Source organism: Microcebus murinus, chromosome 7 (assembly GCF_040939455.1).
Source record: "Microcebus murinus isolate Inina chromosome 7, M.murinus_Inina_mat1.0, whole genome shotgun sequence".
NCBI lineage: Eukaryota > Metazoa > Chordata > Mammalia > Primates > Cheirogaleidae > Microcebus > Microcebus murinus.
The window spans coordinates 9,248,586-9,266,687 of NC_134110.1; the positions used below are offsets into that span (position 1 = coordinate 9,248,586).

The 18,102-nt window shown below is 38.3% G+C and overlaps 1 protein-coding gene across 8 annotated transcripts in view; it reads left to right on the forward strand.

The window, feature by feature from the left end:
- Window positions 1–18,102, forward strand: part of SV2B (synaptic vesicle glycoprotein 2B) — a 158,273-nt gene that overhangs the window by 127,372 nt on the left and 12,799 nt on the right. For all 8 annotated transcript variants that reach the window (XM_076004784.1, XM_020289073.2, XM_020289072.2 and 5 more), the window contains exons 9-10: window positions 3,226–3,390; window positions 15,739–15,872. In XM_076004784.1, the coding sequence (XP_075860899.1) occupies window positions 3,226–3,390; window positions 15,739–15,872 (299 nt within the window). The remainder of the gene's footprint in view (window positions 1–3,225; window positions 3,391–15,738; window positions 15,873–18,102) is intronic.

Consider the following 18,102-nt stretch of genomic DNA (forward strand, 5'->3'; position numbering starts at 1 on the left):
TTCTGCCTCAGCCTCCCGAGTAGCTGGGACTACAGGCATGCGCCACCATGCCCGGCTAATTTTTGCTATATATTTTTAGTTGTCCAGCTAATTTCTTTCTATTTTTAGTAGTGACGGAGTCTCACTCTTGCTCAGGCTGGTCTCCAACTCCTGATCTCAAGCGTTCCTCCTGCCTCGGCCTCCCAGGGTGTTTGAATTACAGGCATGAGCCACTGCACCCCCCTACCCCCTGCCGGGATTGGATGCTTTTGGCTGCAAGTAACTGACAACCTATTCTAGGCTTCTACCAGAAGGAAACTTCTTATCCTTTGTAACAGGAATTCTGTAGAGAGGCAGGAGTTTCAGCCTCAGGCTTGTTCTCACTGTGATTGCAAGATGCCAGTGCTGTTCTAGGTGTCCCTTGAGGTGGGAAAACTACTCCATGGAGAAAGAGGCTGCCTCTCCCTGAGGTTACTTTTTTATTCCTCCCATCTTTAAGGTATTATTGCAAATACATGTGATATATATTCAAGGTATAGGCCATGCGCGGTGGCTCACGCCTGTAATCCCAGCACTCTGGGAGGCCGAGGTGGGCGGATGGCTTGAAGTCAGGAGTTCGAAACCAGCCTGAGCAAGAGTGAGACCCCGTCTCTACTAAAAATAGAAAGAAATTAATTGACCAACTAAAAATATGCATATACAAAAAATTAGCGAGGCATGGTGGCACATGCCTGTAGTCACAGCTACTTGGGAGGCTGAGGCACGAGGATTACTTGAGCCCAGGAGTTTGAGGTTGCTGTGAGCTAGGCTGATGCCACGGCACTCACTCTAGCTTGGGCAACAAAGTGAGACACTGACTCAAAAAAATAAAAAAATAAAATAAAATGAAATAAAAAAAAGGTATATAACTAGATGCTTTGATGTGCACAGACATTGTGAAGTAATGGCCACAATCAAGCTAATGAACATAACAATCACCTCACATTGTTACTATTTTCTTGTGTGTGTGTGTGTGTGTGTGTGTGTGTGCGCGCGCTGAGAACACCTAAACTCTACTTTCTTTACCAATTTCAAGTAGGCAATCTGGTATTGTTAATTGATTGTTAATTGCTAACTAATTGCTATTGTTAATTAATTGTTCATTACTGAGCTTCCTTTTTAACACCAAGGGAACGTCTTCCGGAAGCCCCACAGCCAACTTTCTCTCCTGTTACACCAGCCAGACGTGTGTGTCACATGCTTTTGGCTAAACTAATCCCTGGCAAAGGAAAATGGATTTCCCAGTGGTTTTGGAATAATCAGGATTCGCCTCAGTGCTAAAGATACTGGTACCTTTCTCGAGGGTTGATACCTGAATAAAATCAAGCTCCTGTTCACCAGGAGGAAGCAGGGAATGAGTACCGAGTAGGCAGCTATCACATTACATGGATGAAACAGTAAAAACTCTGCAATACTGTGCCCTACACTAAAGAAAACTCAGATATGATACAGCTGGTGGTTAGCAGGCTCTCACCCCAGTCATTTCATTAACCTCCAAATTACATGATTCTTCTTTGTACGTGAGTTTGGGGCCCTGCTTATGGTGTTATGGGGCCATTTTACTGCGTAGTTATAAAGTGCTTGCGATAGTTTCTGACACATAATAAGTGCTCAATAAATCGGTGTTATCAGCTAAGAACTATTTGCAACATTTGAAGCTTCCATCTATGAAATTGCTTTGCTCACCACTGCCTGTGCCCAAAGACACACTCCGTCGCCCCAGGAAATGTTATGGGCTCTAACGATAGCTTTCATTGTGGGGGGAAAACACAGGAAGACAGAACGTCTTCCGGTACCTGTTTGTACGGACCTGACCTTCCAGACCTGCACAGGTAAAGGTGTGAAGGAAGCCTGGCCATGCTTCCCTCTACTCATTCAAGCCAAACTAGGGGGGAACATTTCAGAAGCCAAATATGGCAGACACTAGAATTCAATACACTGATAGTTTTTTTTTTAAAAAAAATGTGTTTTATTTATATTTATTTATGTTTAATTTTGTGGACTAGGTAATGCATTTCAGATGTTGAAACAGATGTTGAACAGATGTTGAAAATAAACATCTTTTATTTTCCTATTTACCATCCAGTGATGCTTTTCTGTTGCTAATGCAAGTAATTTTATACATATTCTTATTTCTTCCTCTTTTTCTTATTCAAAGGAACACATTGTTTTGCATCTGCTTTTTGTACTCACCGATATATTCTGGAGATCTCTCCTTACTGGTAAATTGAATTCAAATTACAGCAGCACAGGATATCTGCATATCTGCACCCCATGGGACAGCACCACATTCATTCAACCCAGGCCTTATTGCTAGACTTTTGAGACGTTTCTAGACTCTTCCCATTGCAAACCATGCCACAATAAGTAACCATGTTTGTAGGCCACTTTGTATTTGGCTGGTTTATCAGTGAGATAGATTCCTAGAAGTGGAATTAATGTATCAGAGGAGGTGAATCTACCAGTAATTTTTTTTTTTTGTGGCTCTGACAAATTCTCCTCCCCATAATATTGTGTAATTGTACTCTTTTCCCAGCGATGTATGAGAGTGTGTGTTTACCTACACTCTCACCAACAAAGTGTTTTAACAAACTTCGAGGTTTTAATAATCTGGTAGGTGAGAATGGTAACAGTGTGGTTTTAATTTTCATTTTTCTTATAAGTGGGATTGAGCATCTCTTTTATATGTTTAATGTCCATTTTTTGGAATTGGTTTATCTAGAGTTTTTTTTAAAGATATAAAGTCATATCATTTGCAGATAGAAATCATTGTACCTCTTGCTTTGCAATTTTATATTTCTGCATTCTTTTCCTTGCCTAAGAAAAAGACAAGATCTACAATATAGTGTTAAGTAGTAGTGGTGATAATGGGCATCTTTGTCTTGTTCCTGTCATTAGTGGGAATGTCTTCAGCACTTTGCTGTTCACCAACATTCTGGGCTGAGTGTTAGGGAAGTGTCCATCTCTAATCTACTGGTATTTTTATCAAGAAGGAACTTTTTTTAATCAAATGCCTTTTTAGCATCTATGGAAGTGGTAATGATTTTTTTTCCTATTAATATGATGAGTTATATTATTAAATTTTCTAATAATGAACCAAATGAACATGCTTAAAGTGAGTTTGGTCTACATGAAATCAAGAACATAGACTCTGGTCTTAAAAGAATTAATCATGTTGCTCCAACATTCTGTCTTTCTCTACTACAGTTACTATGGACTGACAGTTTGGTTCCCTGATATGATCCGGTACTATCAAGATGAAGAATACAAGTCTAAAATGAAGGTATTTTTGGATGAGCATGTGTATGGTGCCACAATCAACTTCACCATGGAAAATCAGATCCACCAACGTGGGAAACTTGTGAATGATAAGTAAGTGAGTGACCACGGGCTTTCCTCAGATCAGGGGGACAGTCCCCAGGACTGTTCTTGGGAGAGAGCCATTGGAAAGAGAAGAATTAACTATGCAGGGGAATGAGCTCCAAGGCTGTTGTAGTCACCACAGCTGATTGTGGCTGCCAGAGACACAATAGCTCCCCTGGTGGCCGTGTCTGTGTTGTGCTGACTCCCTGTCACCCTACTCTCCTGGCTGTAGCTAATTTATCAAGGATGGAGACATTTGACTGAGGACTGTCAATCTAGAACTTGAACTTTTCATGGAAATTAGCAGAAAGCCATGTTCTGTGAATGGCGTTGCCTAAAGGAAGGGCCCAGAGCTCTTATTGCTGAGGTCCCTGAACCAATCCATGACCTGAGTGTTGAGTTTTTCTTTGATTCTGGAAGCTTCTCTGTGCCTGGGCTAATACGGCATAATAACCTGTTGTTATTCTTTCGGCTAATATTACTTTGGAGGGCTGCTCAGCATGGTTCATGCTTAGCTAGGAGAGTTTTTGTTCTTTTAGAGAAAAAAAATCAGTGGAGTATTGGAGAGGCCTGTTTGCATCTTTGTGGGGCTGCTTCCTCAATCTGTTTTACTCCTTTCTAGTCCTGAGACACAGGAAATGGACATTCTCTTGTAGGTTGGCCTCTGAAAGCCTCAGAATGGGTCAAGGCAGGGCATTAGCCAAGTTTACTACAGGCCACATTGTTCCTTAAGCCGAACATTTTCTCCTCTGCTGTTCCCCTCCTTGAATTGTACTTAGCAAGCTCCTTGGGCTGTGAATGAAAAGTGAGTGAGTGACCATGGGCTGTGGTGGCACCTGAAATACCATGGCCCAGATGGTTCAATGTCAATGACATTAACTGCCCTGTAGTTACTGCTCAGTACAAAATTAACACCATGAATTCTCACCTCCAGTGAATGCTCTCCCTCCCCATTGTCTGCACCACCTCTGTGTCTGGTGTCTCAGTAGGTCCCTCCCTGCAGTGACTGACAGCCACTTTGGGAGAGAAATGTATGCCTGAGTGAAGTCCAGGAAGGATACCTCCTTCAATCTATTCCAGATTGCTGTTGCAGGCCAGATTTTAGCAAAGGTTCACTGCTATTTAGGGGGAGAAAGTGTGCAATAAAAGGATGGATATTATTTTTACAAACATGAGACCTTTGGAAAGGAGAGTTTAGGACCAAGTATCACTGGGCACGGGGCTCAACTTTTTAGATGGTTTTTTAAAATGCTGGAGCTCAGTCTCAGCCACCTGTATACCCACGTGCCTATGCAGCCACACATCCTCTGCACAGGCAGTTCAGCGTCCTTGTCATCTGCTGAGAGTGGCCATTCGTGGGATGGGAGCTCCAACACTAGTGGTGGTAGAAGGCAGTTTCCCCCCAATATTTCACTCTCTGAGCTCTTTAATGTAGGTCAGGAGATCTTGTGCTGGCATTGCCAAGGAAGAAATGTTGCCCTTGCTTTATTAGGACAGTTTGGAAATGTTGAAAGCTAAGGGACATTATGGATGACTAGATGTCACCCATGATACGACACCATTTCCTGCGGAGACGAATTTCCTAAAGGAAACCTCATTTCTGAAGTTCCCAGTGTTCAGTGATACACGATTGTGATATGAGTAGTAATAATGATAATAATGGCAATGGTAATAATGCCAGTAATAGTAACTATGGCAGCCAGCCTGACTGAGCACTGCTGTGTGCCAGGTGGTACCTCAAATAGATTTTCTCACTTAATCCTCACAAAAACTCCAGGAAACAGGAAATATGCTTTCTGTTTTACAGGTGGGGAAACAGAAGCTTAGAGGGTTTGAGTAACTTGCTTAAGATCACACAGCTAATATAAATATTAAATAGAAATGTCTGTCTCTCAGCCCAGACATTTGGACTCCAGATCCTGTACTCTTGACAGCCACAAATATTGGCTCACTTGGAAACTTCATTCCCATGTTTTTACATGATGTTTTCTGTGTTAGAAAGTTCACCACAATGCCAGAGCTTTTGTGATTTATAACAGGCAGATTTTGGAGTTCTAAGACTTAGCCGTGCCGAAAGTGGTGACTTTTAGTCCATTCTGTCCTTTTAACTTTCCTCAGCTTCTCCAAGCTTTCCATAAACTTCTGGGTGGACGTGTGGAAGAAGCAAGGGCTGATGAAAGTGGTGGTCTCCTTTTTTGGATCCCTGGGGATCGTAGAGCTATTGGCAAGGTCTGGGAATGCCTAGGCATGCCAAAGATGGCCTGGGAGTCGATGTAAATATACTTCACATAGATGTTCTACCGTGGTTCTATGCTTTAAATGTATGGAGATGTTTTGTGTGGTTATTGAAATAGAAATTCCTTCAAAAGTTATGAGCTTATTGTAACCTTTGTCATACAGTAGATGTTTTTTTAACCAACAGATACGAAAAACACAGCCAATATCACTTGAAGCCCATAATGACCCCCCCACCACCATGACTTGTTTGAATAAAAAAGGTGTTTTTCTCCTTGGACTGATTAAGGAACCTTTGTAAGAGATCTAAGGAATAGTTGAACCTGGCTTCTTTTCTTGAGTTATGCTGCCATCTGCTGGTCCTGGGCTGGAAAATGCCTCACCTTTGAAAACCGGGTGCCTCTTTGGGAGCCTCCACCGAGAAATTGACGTTTCTTTAGCTTCCCTGTGTCATGTCTCCCACCTGTTCCAGTACTCCCCCTCTGGATTTAGCCACACCTGGCTGATTTAAAATTTAGATGAAAATTATTTTATTGACAATGACACATGGAGGGAAATGACTTCGTGTAAATGGGGCTTTAGACTTCACCCACGGACTTTGTTGGTAAAGGAAATCCTGTTGAATGAAACCTAAACCTCGCCCTGCTTTAGAAGCAATCCCCTTGGCTCCAGGAAGAAGCAAAAGTGCACAGATGAGTCTGGCCTGCACCCAAAGCATCCCCTGCAGCCTCCTCCTGCGTTTTATGGGATCTGGTTTGCTCTGATGACTGGTACAGCTTTTGCTTTAGAACTTGTGAGTTTTTGGAAAGTACAAGAAAGGCAAAGAATAAGTTCATATTTTGAACCCTGAGCCAAAATGTCAGGCCGGGCTTCTCTTATTGTTAATTAAAAACAGGACAGGTTTTCATCCCGGAGTATGTATTAACTAATTAAGTCATTAGTTAACTTACCCTGTCCTCCTGGGAAGAAATTTTTGCTTGGCAGGGCTTCCATCTGTGAGGGTTAGGGTGGGCAAAGGACGGTATCCGACTTAAACCTCTCATGTGTAAGGGAGATACGCACCTGATTTCTGTCTCTGTAATGTCCTAATCCTGGGGTTTCCTTACAGCTGAAAGGAAGCTGATGGTGTGTTCTCCTTAGGTTTGGACACTCAAATGGGAATCATTCACACAGATGATTTGCTAGTGAAGAATAGGAGAAAAGTCTCTTGAGTTCTCATTAACCACTTCGGTACGGCGCTCACCGGCCATGAAACCTTGCCCACAGCCGGCACTCACAGTCCACACGATAATTTGTGCTGTGCATGGACAACGAATCCGTCTTGCTCTTGTGTGATGAGGAAAGCTTCAAAGCACTGAAAGCTTGTTTTGCTTTACAGGCAGCTTTACTTGCAATGTAAATCAGAATAGGCGACATATACATATCTGTTTTCATTACGTTATTTTTAAATGTTCACAATTTTATTTTGATAAATGAAAAATTAGAAAAGTCATATCACGACTGCCAGCTAAAGTCGCTGTGCGCGTTCATCTGTGGCTGTTGACTGTAGTCGACGCTGGTACCGAAGTGGTTAAACGTCAGAGGTGAATAACTCAAAATGAAAATGAAGTCCACAAGATTTAGCTCTAAAATGAAGTATGTAGTAGATAGCAGCGGGCAGGGAGAGCAGAGAGAAAGACAATGTACAACTAGAAAAGAGAAGGTGGATTGCGTGTGTCGTGCTGAAATGCTACCCTCGCCACTAAGCCTCCTTTTAGGGGGGCATCAATAAGAGTTTTCTTCCTGTGCTGTGGCACTGTTTCAGGGCATTACATTCCTTGAAGATGCCAATGGTGGGCAGTGGAAATGCACCTTCTGGCTCTAGATCTGGGAGCATAGCCAGGTAGCCAGGGCTGGCTTCCAGCCTTCACTGGTTAGTTACTAGCTGAGCCATCCCGGGCAAATCTCTGACCAGTCTGAGCCTCGGATTCCACGTCCGAGAGTGGTGATGTTGGTATATCATGTATAGCATATTGCAGAGGTAGCAAAATTTCTCAGGAAAGCTTTATAGCTCACTATAGGTCCTGCACAGTTCTTCTGGAGTGTCTTCCTGGTTATTTTATGCTTTGGCCACTGAAAAGGGTATCACCTTTCTCCTGTTAGACACTCGCACATCTTGTAGCAAATAAATAGGAATCCTACTGAATTGGGGATGTTTATTTTGTGTCCAACTGAGCTCTTTGATTAGTCCTAACAGTTTTCCTCTTGTTATTGTTATAGAATCCTGTCGTCTGTGTTGTCTCCTTTCTTCTCTTTCTTTCCCATTGTGAAATATTTCAAATATGCAGACAATAGAGATAACACAAACAACCCTATTTAGAGCACCTAGCTTTATAAAATTATAGACTATGCTACATTTACGTCAGATTTTAAAATAGATTAGGCATTATTCATTGTGTTTGTAACTCTTCTTGGTACTGGTCCTTCTTCTTCCTCCCCGGGGGACCCGATCACCATTGTCGTAAGTTTGCAGCTTTATGTTCATGCATGTTCTTACACTTTTTGCATATACTTATATATCTGTAAACATTGTACGGTAGTCTTTTGCATGTTTCAAATTTTAAATACCATACTATATTATATATGTAAGTATATAATTATTATACCATAAATTATGCAACTTGTTTTTTGTATAAAATTAGGATTTCGAGAATTCTCTGTGTTGATTAACATAGCTACATAACTCAATTTCATTTAATTTAAATTTTGTAATATGCACATTTCATAATGTATTCGTCTGTTCTCCTTTTGATGAGCATTCAAGTAGCTGGCAATTTTTTTTTTTTTTTTGCTATTATAAATAATGCTTCAAAGTGTTAGAAAAGAATTTTTCTAGCCTACATACCTAGAAGTGGAATTGCTATGTGGAAGGGTGTGAGCATTATTTTCCAAAGGGGTTGCATTAATTTGCACTCTCACTAGTAGAATATGGTCTATATTTAGCTCATACTGTTCTTGTTCAACTTTGGTAAGAAGGTTATGTCCTCTTTTTCTTTCCTCTAAAATAGATTATGTAAGATAAGGATTGTTGATTTTTTGAAGTTTTGGTAAAACTAGCTTCTTTATAACCACCTGAGGTTGCCATCTATTGAGACAAAAAATTTTGATTACCAATTCATTTTTAGTGATATTAATATGCAAGTTCTTCTTTTGAAAAATTATTTAAAAAATTTTAAAATTTATTGGCATAAAGGTATTCACAGTGTTCTCGTATGACATTTAAAGTCTTTATTGTATATATAATTATAAATCTTCTCTTTTTGGACTAATACTATCCATATATGTTTTTTATCTTATTTTACAGTCTTCCTACTTATTTTACAGCCTTCCTTTTGCATATTTTAGTGGTCTTTCTAAAGGATCAGTTTTTAATTATGTTCATGTTCTCTAACATTCCTTTCTTTAGATTTACTTTTTCTTTGTTTATTTCTTGTTAGTTTCTTCAGGATATTTCTTGATTTTTAAAAAGTGAATGAATTTAAACATGCTGCATATTTCCCCACACCTTTTACTTTGGCTGCATCATATAACTTTTAATATATACTAATACATATTTTGTAATTTCCGTTGACATTTACTCTTCATCTCACAAGTTATTTAGAAGCACATTTTAAGTGTAAACATGCTGTTAAATATTGATCATTTCTATATGTTTGTGTTATGGTCAGATAATATTCCTGGAAATTGAAATGTATAACCACTTCCTTTTTTACTTGTTGTGAGATGCATACACATTTGTGATTGCTATGTGTTATGGTGAATTGAAGCCTTTGTCATTATGTGATGCATCTCCTAGTTCCCAACAATCCTTGTTCTAAGTTTATATTATCTCTAGCATTCTTCTAATTGGTGTTTGCATGATATAACTTTATCCATTTTTCTCTTTTACTTTTAACCTATGTATACTTTTATAGTTAAGGGGGCTCTTTGTGATTAATACATGGTTAGGTCTTACTTTCTCGCCTCCATCTGACTCTACTTATTTTTAAATTGGTGTGTACAGAACATTTATATTTATCGTAATTATTCATATGGTTGAATTACAGTCTATCAGCTTGCTGTTTTCTATTTGTTTGAGCTGTTTTTCTAGACTTTTTTTCTACCCTCTTTTACATTAGTTATTTTCATGATCCCATTTTACCTTCACTATTGGCTTATTATTTACTCTTCTTTTTAAAAACTAGTGGTACCTAAGAGTTTACAATATACATCTTTAATTAATCAGACTCTACCTTCAAATAACATTATATTACTTGTAGTGTAAGAGCCTTACAGTAGAACACTCATTTCCTCCCTCTCATGTTATTGTTATGTATATATCTTTTACATGTGCTATAAGTACACAATATATTGCTACAATTTGTACTTTAGACAGGGAACTATCTTTTAGAGTGATTAAAAATAAGAGTATTAAACATGTGTAAGGGTCCTAAAGAAAAAAAAAAATAAGAGTAAAATGTCTTTTATATATGCGTTCAATTTAACCAGTTCTAGAGATCTTAATTTCTTTATGAATATCCATAGGTATTATATTCCTTATATCTGAGGAGCTTCCTTTACAATTTCTTGTGCAATTATGATGACAATACAGTTTTTCAGTGTTTGTCTGAAAGGTCTTTCTTTCTTCTTCATTTTTGAAAGATAATTCTGGGTTGGCAGGGTTTTTTTTTCCATTCAGAAATTTAAAGATTTTCATTATCTTTTGGCTTACATATATTCTGATGAAAAGTCTGCTGTATTCTTATCTTTATTTTTTTTAGTATGTAATTTGATTTTTTCTGTTACTCCCTTCAAGATTTTCCTTTTATATTTGGTATTTAGCTATTTGAATATAATATGCTTAGGTATGCTGCTACTTCCTCTCCCTTCTCCTTCTCCCCCTCCTCTTTTTTTTGGTATTTAACTCTTCTTGAGGTTATATGAATTTCTTGGACTTGTGGTTTGTTCTGTTTCTTTACTTTAGGAAAATTCTTTGCCATTATGTCTCCAAATATTTCTTCTGCCAAATTCTCTTTATCCTTTCTTTCTTGAATTCTAATTGTCCCTATGTTAGATTGTTTGATATTTTCCCACAGTGTTTACATGTTCTTTTCTGTTTCCCCCCTTATTTTTCTCTTTTTGTCTCAATTTTACATATAATTCTATATGACACAAAGTAATTTCCCTTGTGTTATATATAATTTCAGTAATTCTTGTTTTGTTCTACTGATGAGTACATCAAAGGCATTTTAACATGTGTTACTTTGTTTTTTAAAAATTTATAGCATTTCTATTTTACTCTTTCTTATATTTTGCATCTTTCTGCTAGAAAGCAATTTCTCCAACTGCTCATGCATGTTATCCACTTTTTCCTTTAACGCTTTAATGTGTCAATAATAGTTATATTAAATTTCCCTGCTTGATAGTTCTGATATTCATGTAATATCTGAGTCTTCTGTTTTAAATTATTATGTCTTGACATCATGTTGTTTTATTCTTGCTTCTTTGTGTCTTGTAATTTTGGGTTGTAAGTCCGATATCTTGTATAGGACAGTAGAGACTAAGGGATGTGTCTACCTCCTCTTTTGCTAGGCTACTCAGTAGTTGAGCTTGGTTTGGGTTTTGTTGTAGCTATGGGTATCTTAGAAACTTGTTGGGACTTCCTTTTTTAATTGAGGTATAATTTAAGTACAGTAAAATTTATCCTATTTTGTGTACAGTTCTGTAAGTTTTGACAAATGCATACAGTCATGTAACCACCACCACAATCAAGATACACAACAGTTCCATTACCCCCCAAAATTTCTTCATGCCATTTTAAATCAGTCCTTCCTCTATTCCCATCCCGTGGCATCAAATGATCTTCTTTATGTTACATAAATGGAATCCTACAATATGAAGCCTTTTGTACTTGCTTATTTTACTTAGCATAATGCATTTGGGATCTATCCACGTTGTCGCATGTTCTGCAGTTTGTTTATTTTTACTGTGGAGTAGTGTTCCATGATATAAATGTATAACTGCCTTTTGTTTATCCATTTACCAGTTGAAGGAATTTTGGGATTGTTTCCAGATTTTGGCATGGTTAAATTAGTGTTTTATTTAGGATGTTTTTAACTATATTTATATATAAATTTGTTCTACTATTTTTCTCCTACTAGTTTAATAATTGCTTTTATCTTTATTATTTCCCTTTTTTCTATGTTCTTTTTTTTTTTTTTTTTTTGAGAAAGAGTCTTGCTCTGTTACCCAGGCTAGAGTGCAGTGGCGTCATCATAGCTCACTGCAACATCAAACTTTTGGGCGCACACAGTACTCCTGCCTCAGCCTTCTGAGTAGCAGGGACTACAGGCATGTGCAAGCACACCTGGCTAATTTTTCTACTTTTTATAGAGATGGGGTCTCACTTTTGCTCAGGCTGGTCTTGAGCTCCTGACCTCAAGTGATCCTTATGCCTCAGCCTCCTGGAGTACTAGAATTACAGGTGTGAGACCCTGTGCCTGGCCTGTTCTGTGTTCTATGCTTTAGTTATTATTTCCAAAGGCAATATGTGCTGGGATCTATGTAAAGGAGGCAGCATGAGATATTGGGATTTTAGCACTCGAATAGCCTTAAGGGGAAGAAAAGAAAGAGAGAGGAAGTTGCATTTACTTCCAGTTTCACTGAGGCAAAAGAATGTCTGTCTGTCCTTAGATGGACTATTTAATTGACACTGGCAGCAGGATTTCCTGTCATAACCATTTTCTGATTCTATATGAAAAAACATTCCAATATTTAGGGAAGTAAGATGGCCCATCTTTCAAGTCTGTTGTCTTATTTCTTTCTCAGGGCTATATACACAGTAAAACTACTCCTCACTTATGGAATCACAAATGCTAGCGATGGAAAAAGCCATTTCCTTAGTACCCCTATGATACAGGTTTTTAAATGCAGGCCAGAGAGGAGAAGAGACTTGCCCCAGAGCTGTTGGGGGTTAAGTCCTGAAGGTCGGACCCTTCGGGTTTTGGAGAGTGGTGTCAGAGGTCGGGTACAAGCCTGACGCCCATGTGGGGAGAACGTTAAGAACCTATACAGAGCATTCAGGCAAGAATTCGTCTCCTCTGTTTTCTTTAAGCAATTAGGCCCAAGCATATACTTTCTGAAGTGAATGACCCTCTTATTTGTGCTTTGCTTTAACTCGGATTAGGACCTGAAATAAGATAACATGTTATAGAACTAGGGTTCTGGTTCTTTTCTAAAGAACTCTCTTTCATTCACTGTGCCTCGAGGGCTTATTACGGTAGGGTGTTTGTGTGTATGAGCTTTGGGGAGCCATTTCCTTTATTTTCCTTCTCCCTAAAAGGTGATGCAATTTATGCGAAAGAGAATTCTCTACTTAGGAAAAAAAGGCAATGAAAGGGTGTATATAACATGCCTATGTGTCTGCACACATGCTGTTCCCTCTGCCTGGAATGCACTTCCTGGTCTTCGGTTGGAGAGCTCCACTGGTCCTCAGGATAGGTCAATCATGCTGTACCCAACTGGGTTGCAAGTGCCCCTCTGGGGTGAGCTTATAGCATAGCTCTATGTTGATAATCATCATGCTGAATTTTAATTGTCAATTTTCTTGTGTGTCTCTTTAATTAGACTGAGTCTCTTGAGTGTGATGCCATCGAGCTTAAAACACGTTGAATGTGACTTTGGCATCATTTCGATCACTTCGTGGACTAAGCATTTGGCCTGAGAGTAACTGAAATAAAATACTTCTATCACAGACACTGGCTGACCAATGGCTTCAGTTTCCTTAAAGTAAACGTTTCACGAGAGACTAATACTTTTGCTGACTCTTCTTTCAGCCTTTGAGCTACCCTGAATGAAGGATCTTGGGCCAGTTCAGTATATAAGTTAGATAGCAGGAGATGATTTATATAAAGACTCATGAAATATGTGTTGGCCCTTTCTCCTTTTATCTCTTCCCTTGTAACTTTGGCTTTTTATAACACACTTGGAGACGCATTTTTAAGGCCTGCCTGCGTCAGAGCCGTTTATGATTTATAGCTCTGCTTTCTCGCCCACTCTTGGAAGAATATTAAAATATCACCGAAGGCCACATCACCAGCCTATTACTATATTAAAGAGAAGGATATATTAAGAAAGGCAAAAGCCTGAGACAGTCTCCAGGAATAGCTCTCTTGAGTAAACACATCTAGCATACCAATTTTGAAATCAGAGGGATCTTCTTGTAACAAAAAGCTTACCAATTAGATGTCTATGGAAACCCGAAGAGTTTAATGGTAACTTTTGAAGGTCCCTATTTAAAAGTCTGTAGCATATTTGGCCCTAAGAAAAATTCTTCAAAATAATTTGGTTTTCTAGACTAATGATTCTCAAATTTTTATAAGTATAATAATCTGGTCTCTGCCACTGGTGAGTAGGGTTCAAGAGGTCCAGGTTGGAATTTAGGAAACTGCATATTTAATAATGACATCCTGTTTTATTCTGATGCTAGTGGTTTGGGGACTTCTCATTGACAAGCACTTGTCCAGGACTTCTTGTTGGGTGGGAGATCTTTGTGCAGAAGGTAATGATGGGTGGCTGGAGGTTAGGGTTCTGAGCAGAACATAAGATGCCATAAAGGGTGAGTGGCACGGGCCACCATATGTAGTCACAGAGTGCATTATTTGGTGGCCCCGAAGGGAACAATGACCCTTAGCATCTTGTGCTATCTCTGTCACTGTGATTCCTACTGTATTATAGTTGTCTGTTTTTTTTTTTTCCAGTTAGACTGGAAGGTAGAGATTGTGTCTTTCCTCTCCGTACCCATATCACTTAGTACCATGCTCAGTAAGTGTTTGCGGAAGAATGAATATGTAAATGAATGAATGAATGGGTTGTAATTATTCACAGATGAAGACATAGCTGAAGGCTTCCCAGCCTGAAAGTGTGACCAAGCTTGGTAAATATAGCCAACAGAGGATGGTGTTACTGTATGTGAGATATATTTTTAAATGTAATAATGTTCTTTCTCATTAGTTTATGTAGGAGCTGAAGTAGTGCAGTGGCTCCCAAATGTGCCTTATAATGATCTGGGTGCTTTGCCTGCTTACTAACCGAATTTTTCTTTAAATGAAGAAGTAATACATACACTTGATATAAAGTGAATATTGTGTATCTGCTTCCTAACCCATTGCACCTCCCAGGACCAATCACTTCTTCCAGTTTCCAGCGTAACTCTCCAATATTTGGAAGCATATGTACCATACCCTTTCCTACACGAGTGGCCACATGCTATAAACTCTATAGTGCATCTTGATTTCTTTTACATAACTATATGTCTTAATGATTGTTCCATAGTAATGCATATAGATCTACCTTATTTACTAGAATGGTTACACAGTATTCCATTAGTATGCCATCTATCCATTTATTGTGTATGTATATAGGGTAGTAATCCATTGTTATTATAAGCAATGTTGCAATGAAGATCAGTTAGTGTAGCTCTTTGAATAAATGAGCAAGCATATGTAGGATAAATTCCTACAGGTGGTATTCCTAGGTCAAAGGGAATGTGTATTTTAAATTTTGCAAAATGCTCCCCAAAGAGGCTGCACTGATTATATTCTACCAATGGTGTGAATGAAAGTGCCTATTCCCCCACATTTCTTTGTTGGGACAATTTTTAAAATGAAGATTGTCAGATCCTCATAAATATGTTGCTTCCAAACCTTCTGGGACCAGCCCAGGATCCTGCATGTTTTCAATGAGCCTAAGGAGGATCCTGCTCCTTAGAAAGTGAGATGTTATCAGTATTTCCATCTCACACTATGTCACATTTCTGTGCTTCTGATGCAGAGGGTCCATTCCATGGACCTGCATTTGGGAGCCACCAGGTTGTTGCAGAGGGCCCCATATGTACCTGGACAAGATACTGGCTTCCAGTCCTAAGCCCATCCCCACTAAGGAACAAACAGCTAAGAAATAGGGAATTAGTCTGGGTTGAAAATAATGTTCCAGCACCTTCTGGCTTTCAGTTTTTCCTTTTCTGTCTGTCTGTATTTTCACTTTGGTCTCAAGTCTCATTTTTTTCTTGGATGAATCACTCAGGGGCTAATGTCTTTTCCACAGGTTCACAAGGATGTACTTCAAACATGTACTCTTTGAGGACACATTCTTTGATGAGTGTTATTTTGAAGATGTTACATCTACTGATACCTATTTCAAAAACTGCACCATTGAATCAACCATCTTTTATAACACAGGTAAGAACAGTGATGGACTGGGTAGACTGTAACAAGGGTGAACTGGTGTTGCCTGAGAATCAAAATGCTTAGTCATTAGTTCTTTAAGGTATCTCCATACTACTTTCCATAGAGGTTGTACTAGTTTGCAGTCCCACCAACAGTGTATAAGCGTATAAGCATCCACACCAGCATCTGTTGTTTTGGGACTTTCCCCCCCTCATAATACTTTTTGCTTTATTTTATTTTTTAAATTTTATTTCAGAATATTACAGGGATACAAATATTTACATAAATTGCTTTTGTACTATTTGAGTCAAAGTTATAAATGTGCCCCAGATAGTGTGCATTATACCCATTAGGTGTAAATTTACCCATGCCCTCCTTCCCCTCCCACCTGCTTGAAGTCTGATGAATGTTATTTTCATATATGCACATAAGTGTTGATTGATAAATTCCAATTTAATGGTGAGTACATATGGTGTTTGTTTTTCCATTCTTGTGATACTTCATTTAGAAGAATGGTCTCCAGTTCCATCTAGGTTAATACAAGAGGTATTATTTCACCATTTTTTAAATGGCTGAATAATATTCCATGGTATACATATACAACATTTTATTAATCCATTCATGTATTGTTGGGCACTTGGGTTGTTTCCACATCTTTGCAATTGTGAAATGTGCTGCTATAAACATTCAAGTGCAGGTGGCTTTTTTAAAGAATGTCTTTTTTTCCTCTGGGTAAATATACAGTAGTGGGATTGCTGGATCAAATGGTAGTTCTACTTTTAGTTCTTTGAGGTATCTCCATTCTACTTTCCATAGAGGTTGTATTAGTTTGAAGTCCCACCAGCAGTGTATGAGTGTTCCTCCACATCCATGCCAACATTCATTGTTTTGGGACTTTTTGATAAAAGCCATTCTCATTGGAGTTAAGTGATATCTCATTGTGGCTTTGATTTGCATTTCCCTGATGATTAGAGATGTTGAGCATTTTTTCATATGTTTCTTGGCCATTAGTCTTTCTTGTTTTGAAAAGTTTCTGTTCATGTCTTTTGCCCACTTTTAAATGGGGTTGTTTGATTTTTTCTTACTGATTTGCTTGAGTTCTTTATAGATTCTAGTTAGCAGCCCTTTATTGGATGTAGAGCATGCAAATATTTTCTCCCATTCTATAGGTTGTCTATTCACTCTAATGATAGTTTTCTTGGGTGTGCAGAAGTGTTTTAATTTGATTAGGTCCCATTTATTTATCTTTGTTGTTGCTGTGATTGGTTTTGGGGTTTTCTTCATAAATTCTTTCCCTACCCCAATGCCTATAAGAGTTTTTCCAACATTTTCTTCTGGAATTCTTATGGTTTCATGCTTTAGGTTTAAATCTGTTATCCATTGTAAGTTGATTTTTGTGAGTGGTGAGAGGTGTGGATCTTGTTTCAGTCTTCTACATGTGGCTACCCAATTTTCCCAGAACCATCTATTTAATAGAGATTCTTTTCCCCATTGTATGTTTTTGTCTGCTTTGTCAAAGATCAGATGGCAATATGAGGATAGTTTCATATCTGGGCTTTCTGTTCTGATCCACTGGTCTATGTTTCTGTTCTTGTCCCAATACCATGCTGTTTTGGTTACTATAGTCTTGTATTTTGGCTTAAAGTCTGGTAAAGTGATGCCTCCCGATTTGTTCTTTTTGCTTAAGGTTGCTTTGGCTATTCTGGGTCTTTTTTGGTTCCATAGCATTATTTTTTCTAGATCTGCAAAAAAAATTACATTTGCATTTTAATGGGGATCACACTGAATCTGTAGATCTCTTTGGGTAATATAGACATTTTAACAATGTTGATTCTGCCAATCCATGAGCATGATATATTTTTCCATTTGTTTATATCCTCTGCAATTTCCCTCCTCAGTGTTTCATAGTTCTCTCTATAGAGGTCTTTTCCCTCCTTGGTTAAATATATTTGTAGGTATTTTATTTTCTTTGTTGCTATTGTGAAAGGTATTGAGTCTTTGATTTGACTTTTAGCTTGACTGTTGTGGGTGTATAGGAATGCTACTTATTTGTATGTATTGATTTTGAGATTTTGCTGAACTTATTTATCAATTCCAGGGGTCTCTTGGCAGAATCTTTAGGATTTTCTAGATATAAGATCACCTACCATTTGATGCATCAATCTCTGGGTACTGAGTATTTACCCAAAGGAAAAAAGACATTTTATAAAGAAGACACTTGCACTTGAATTTTTTTTAAGGT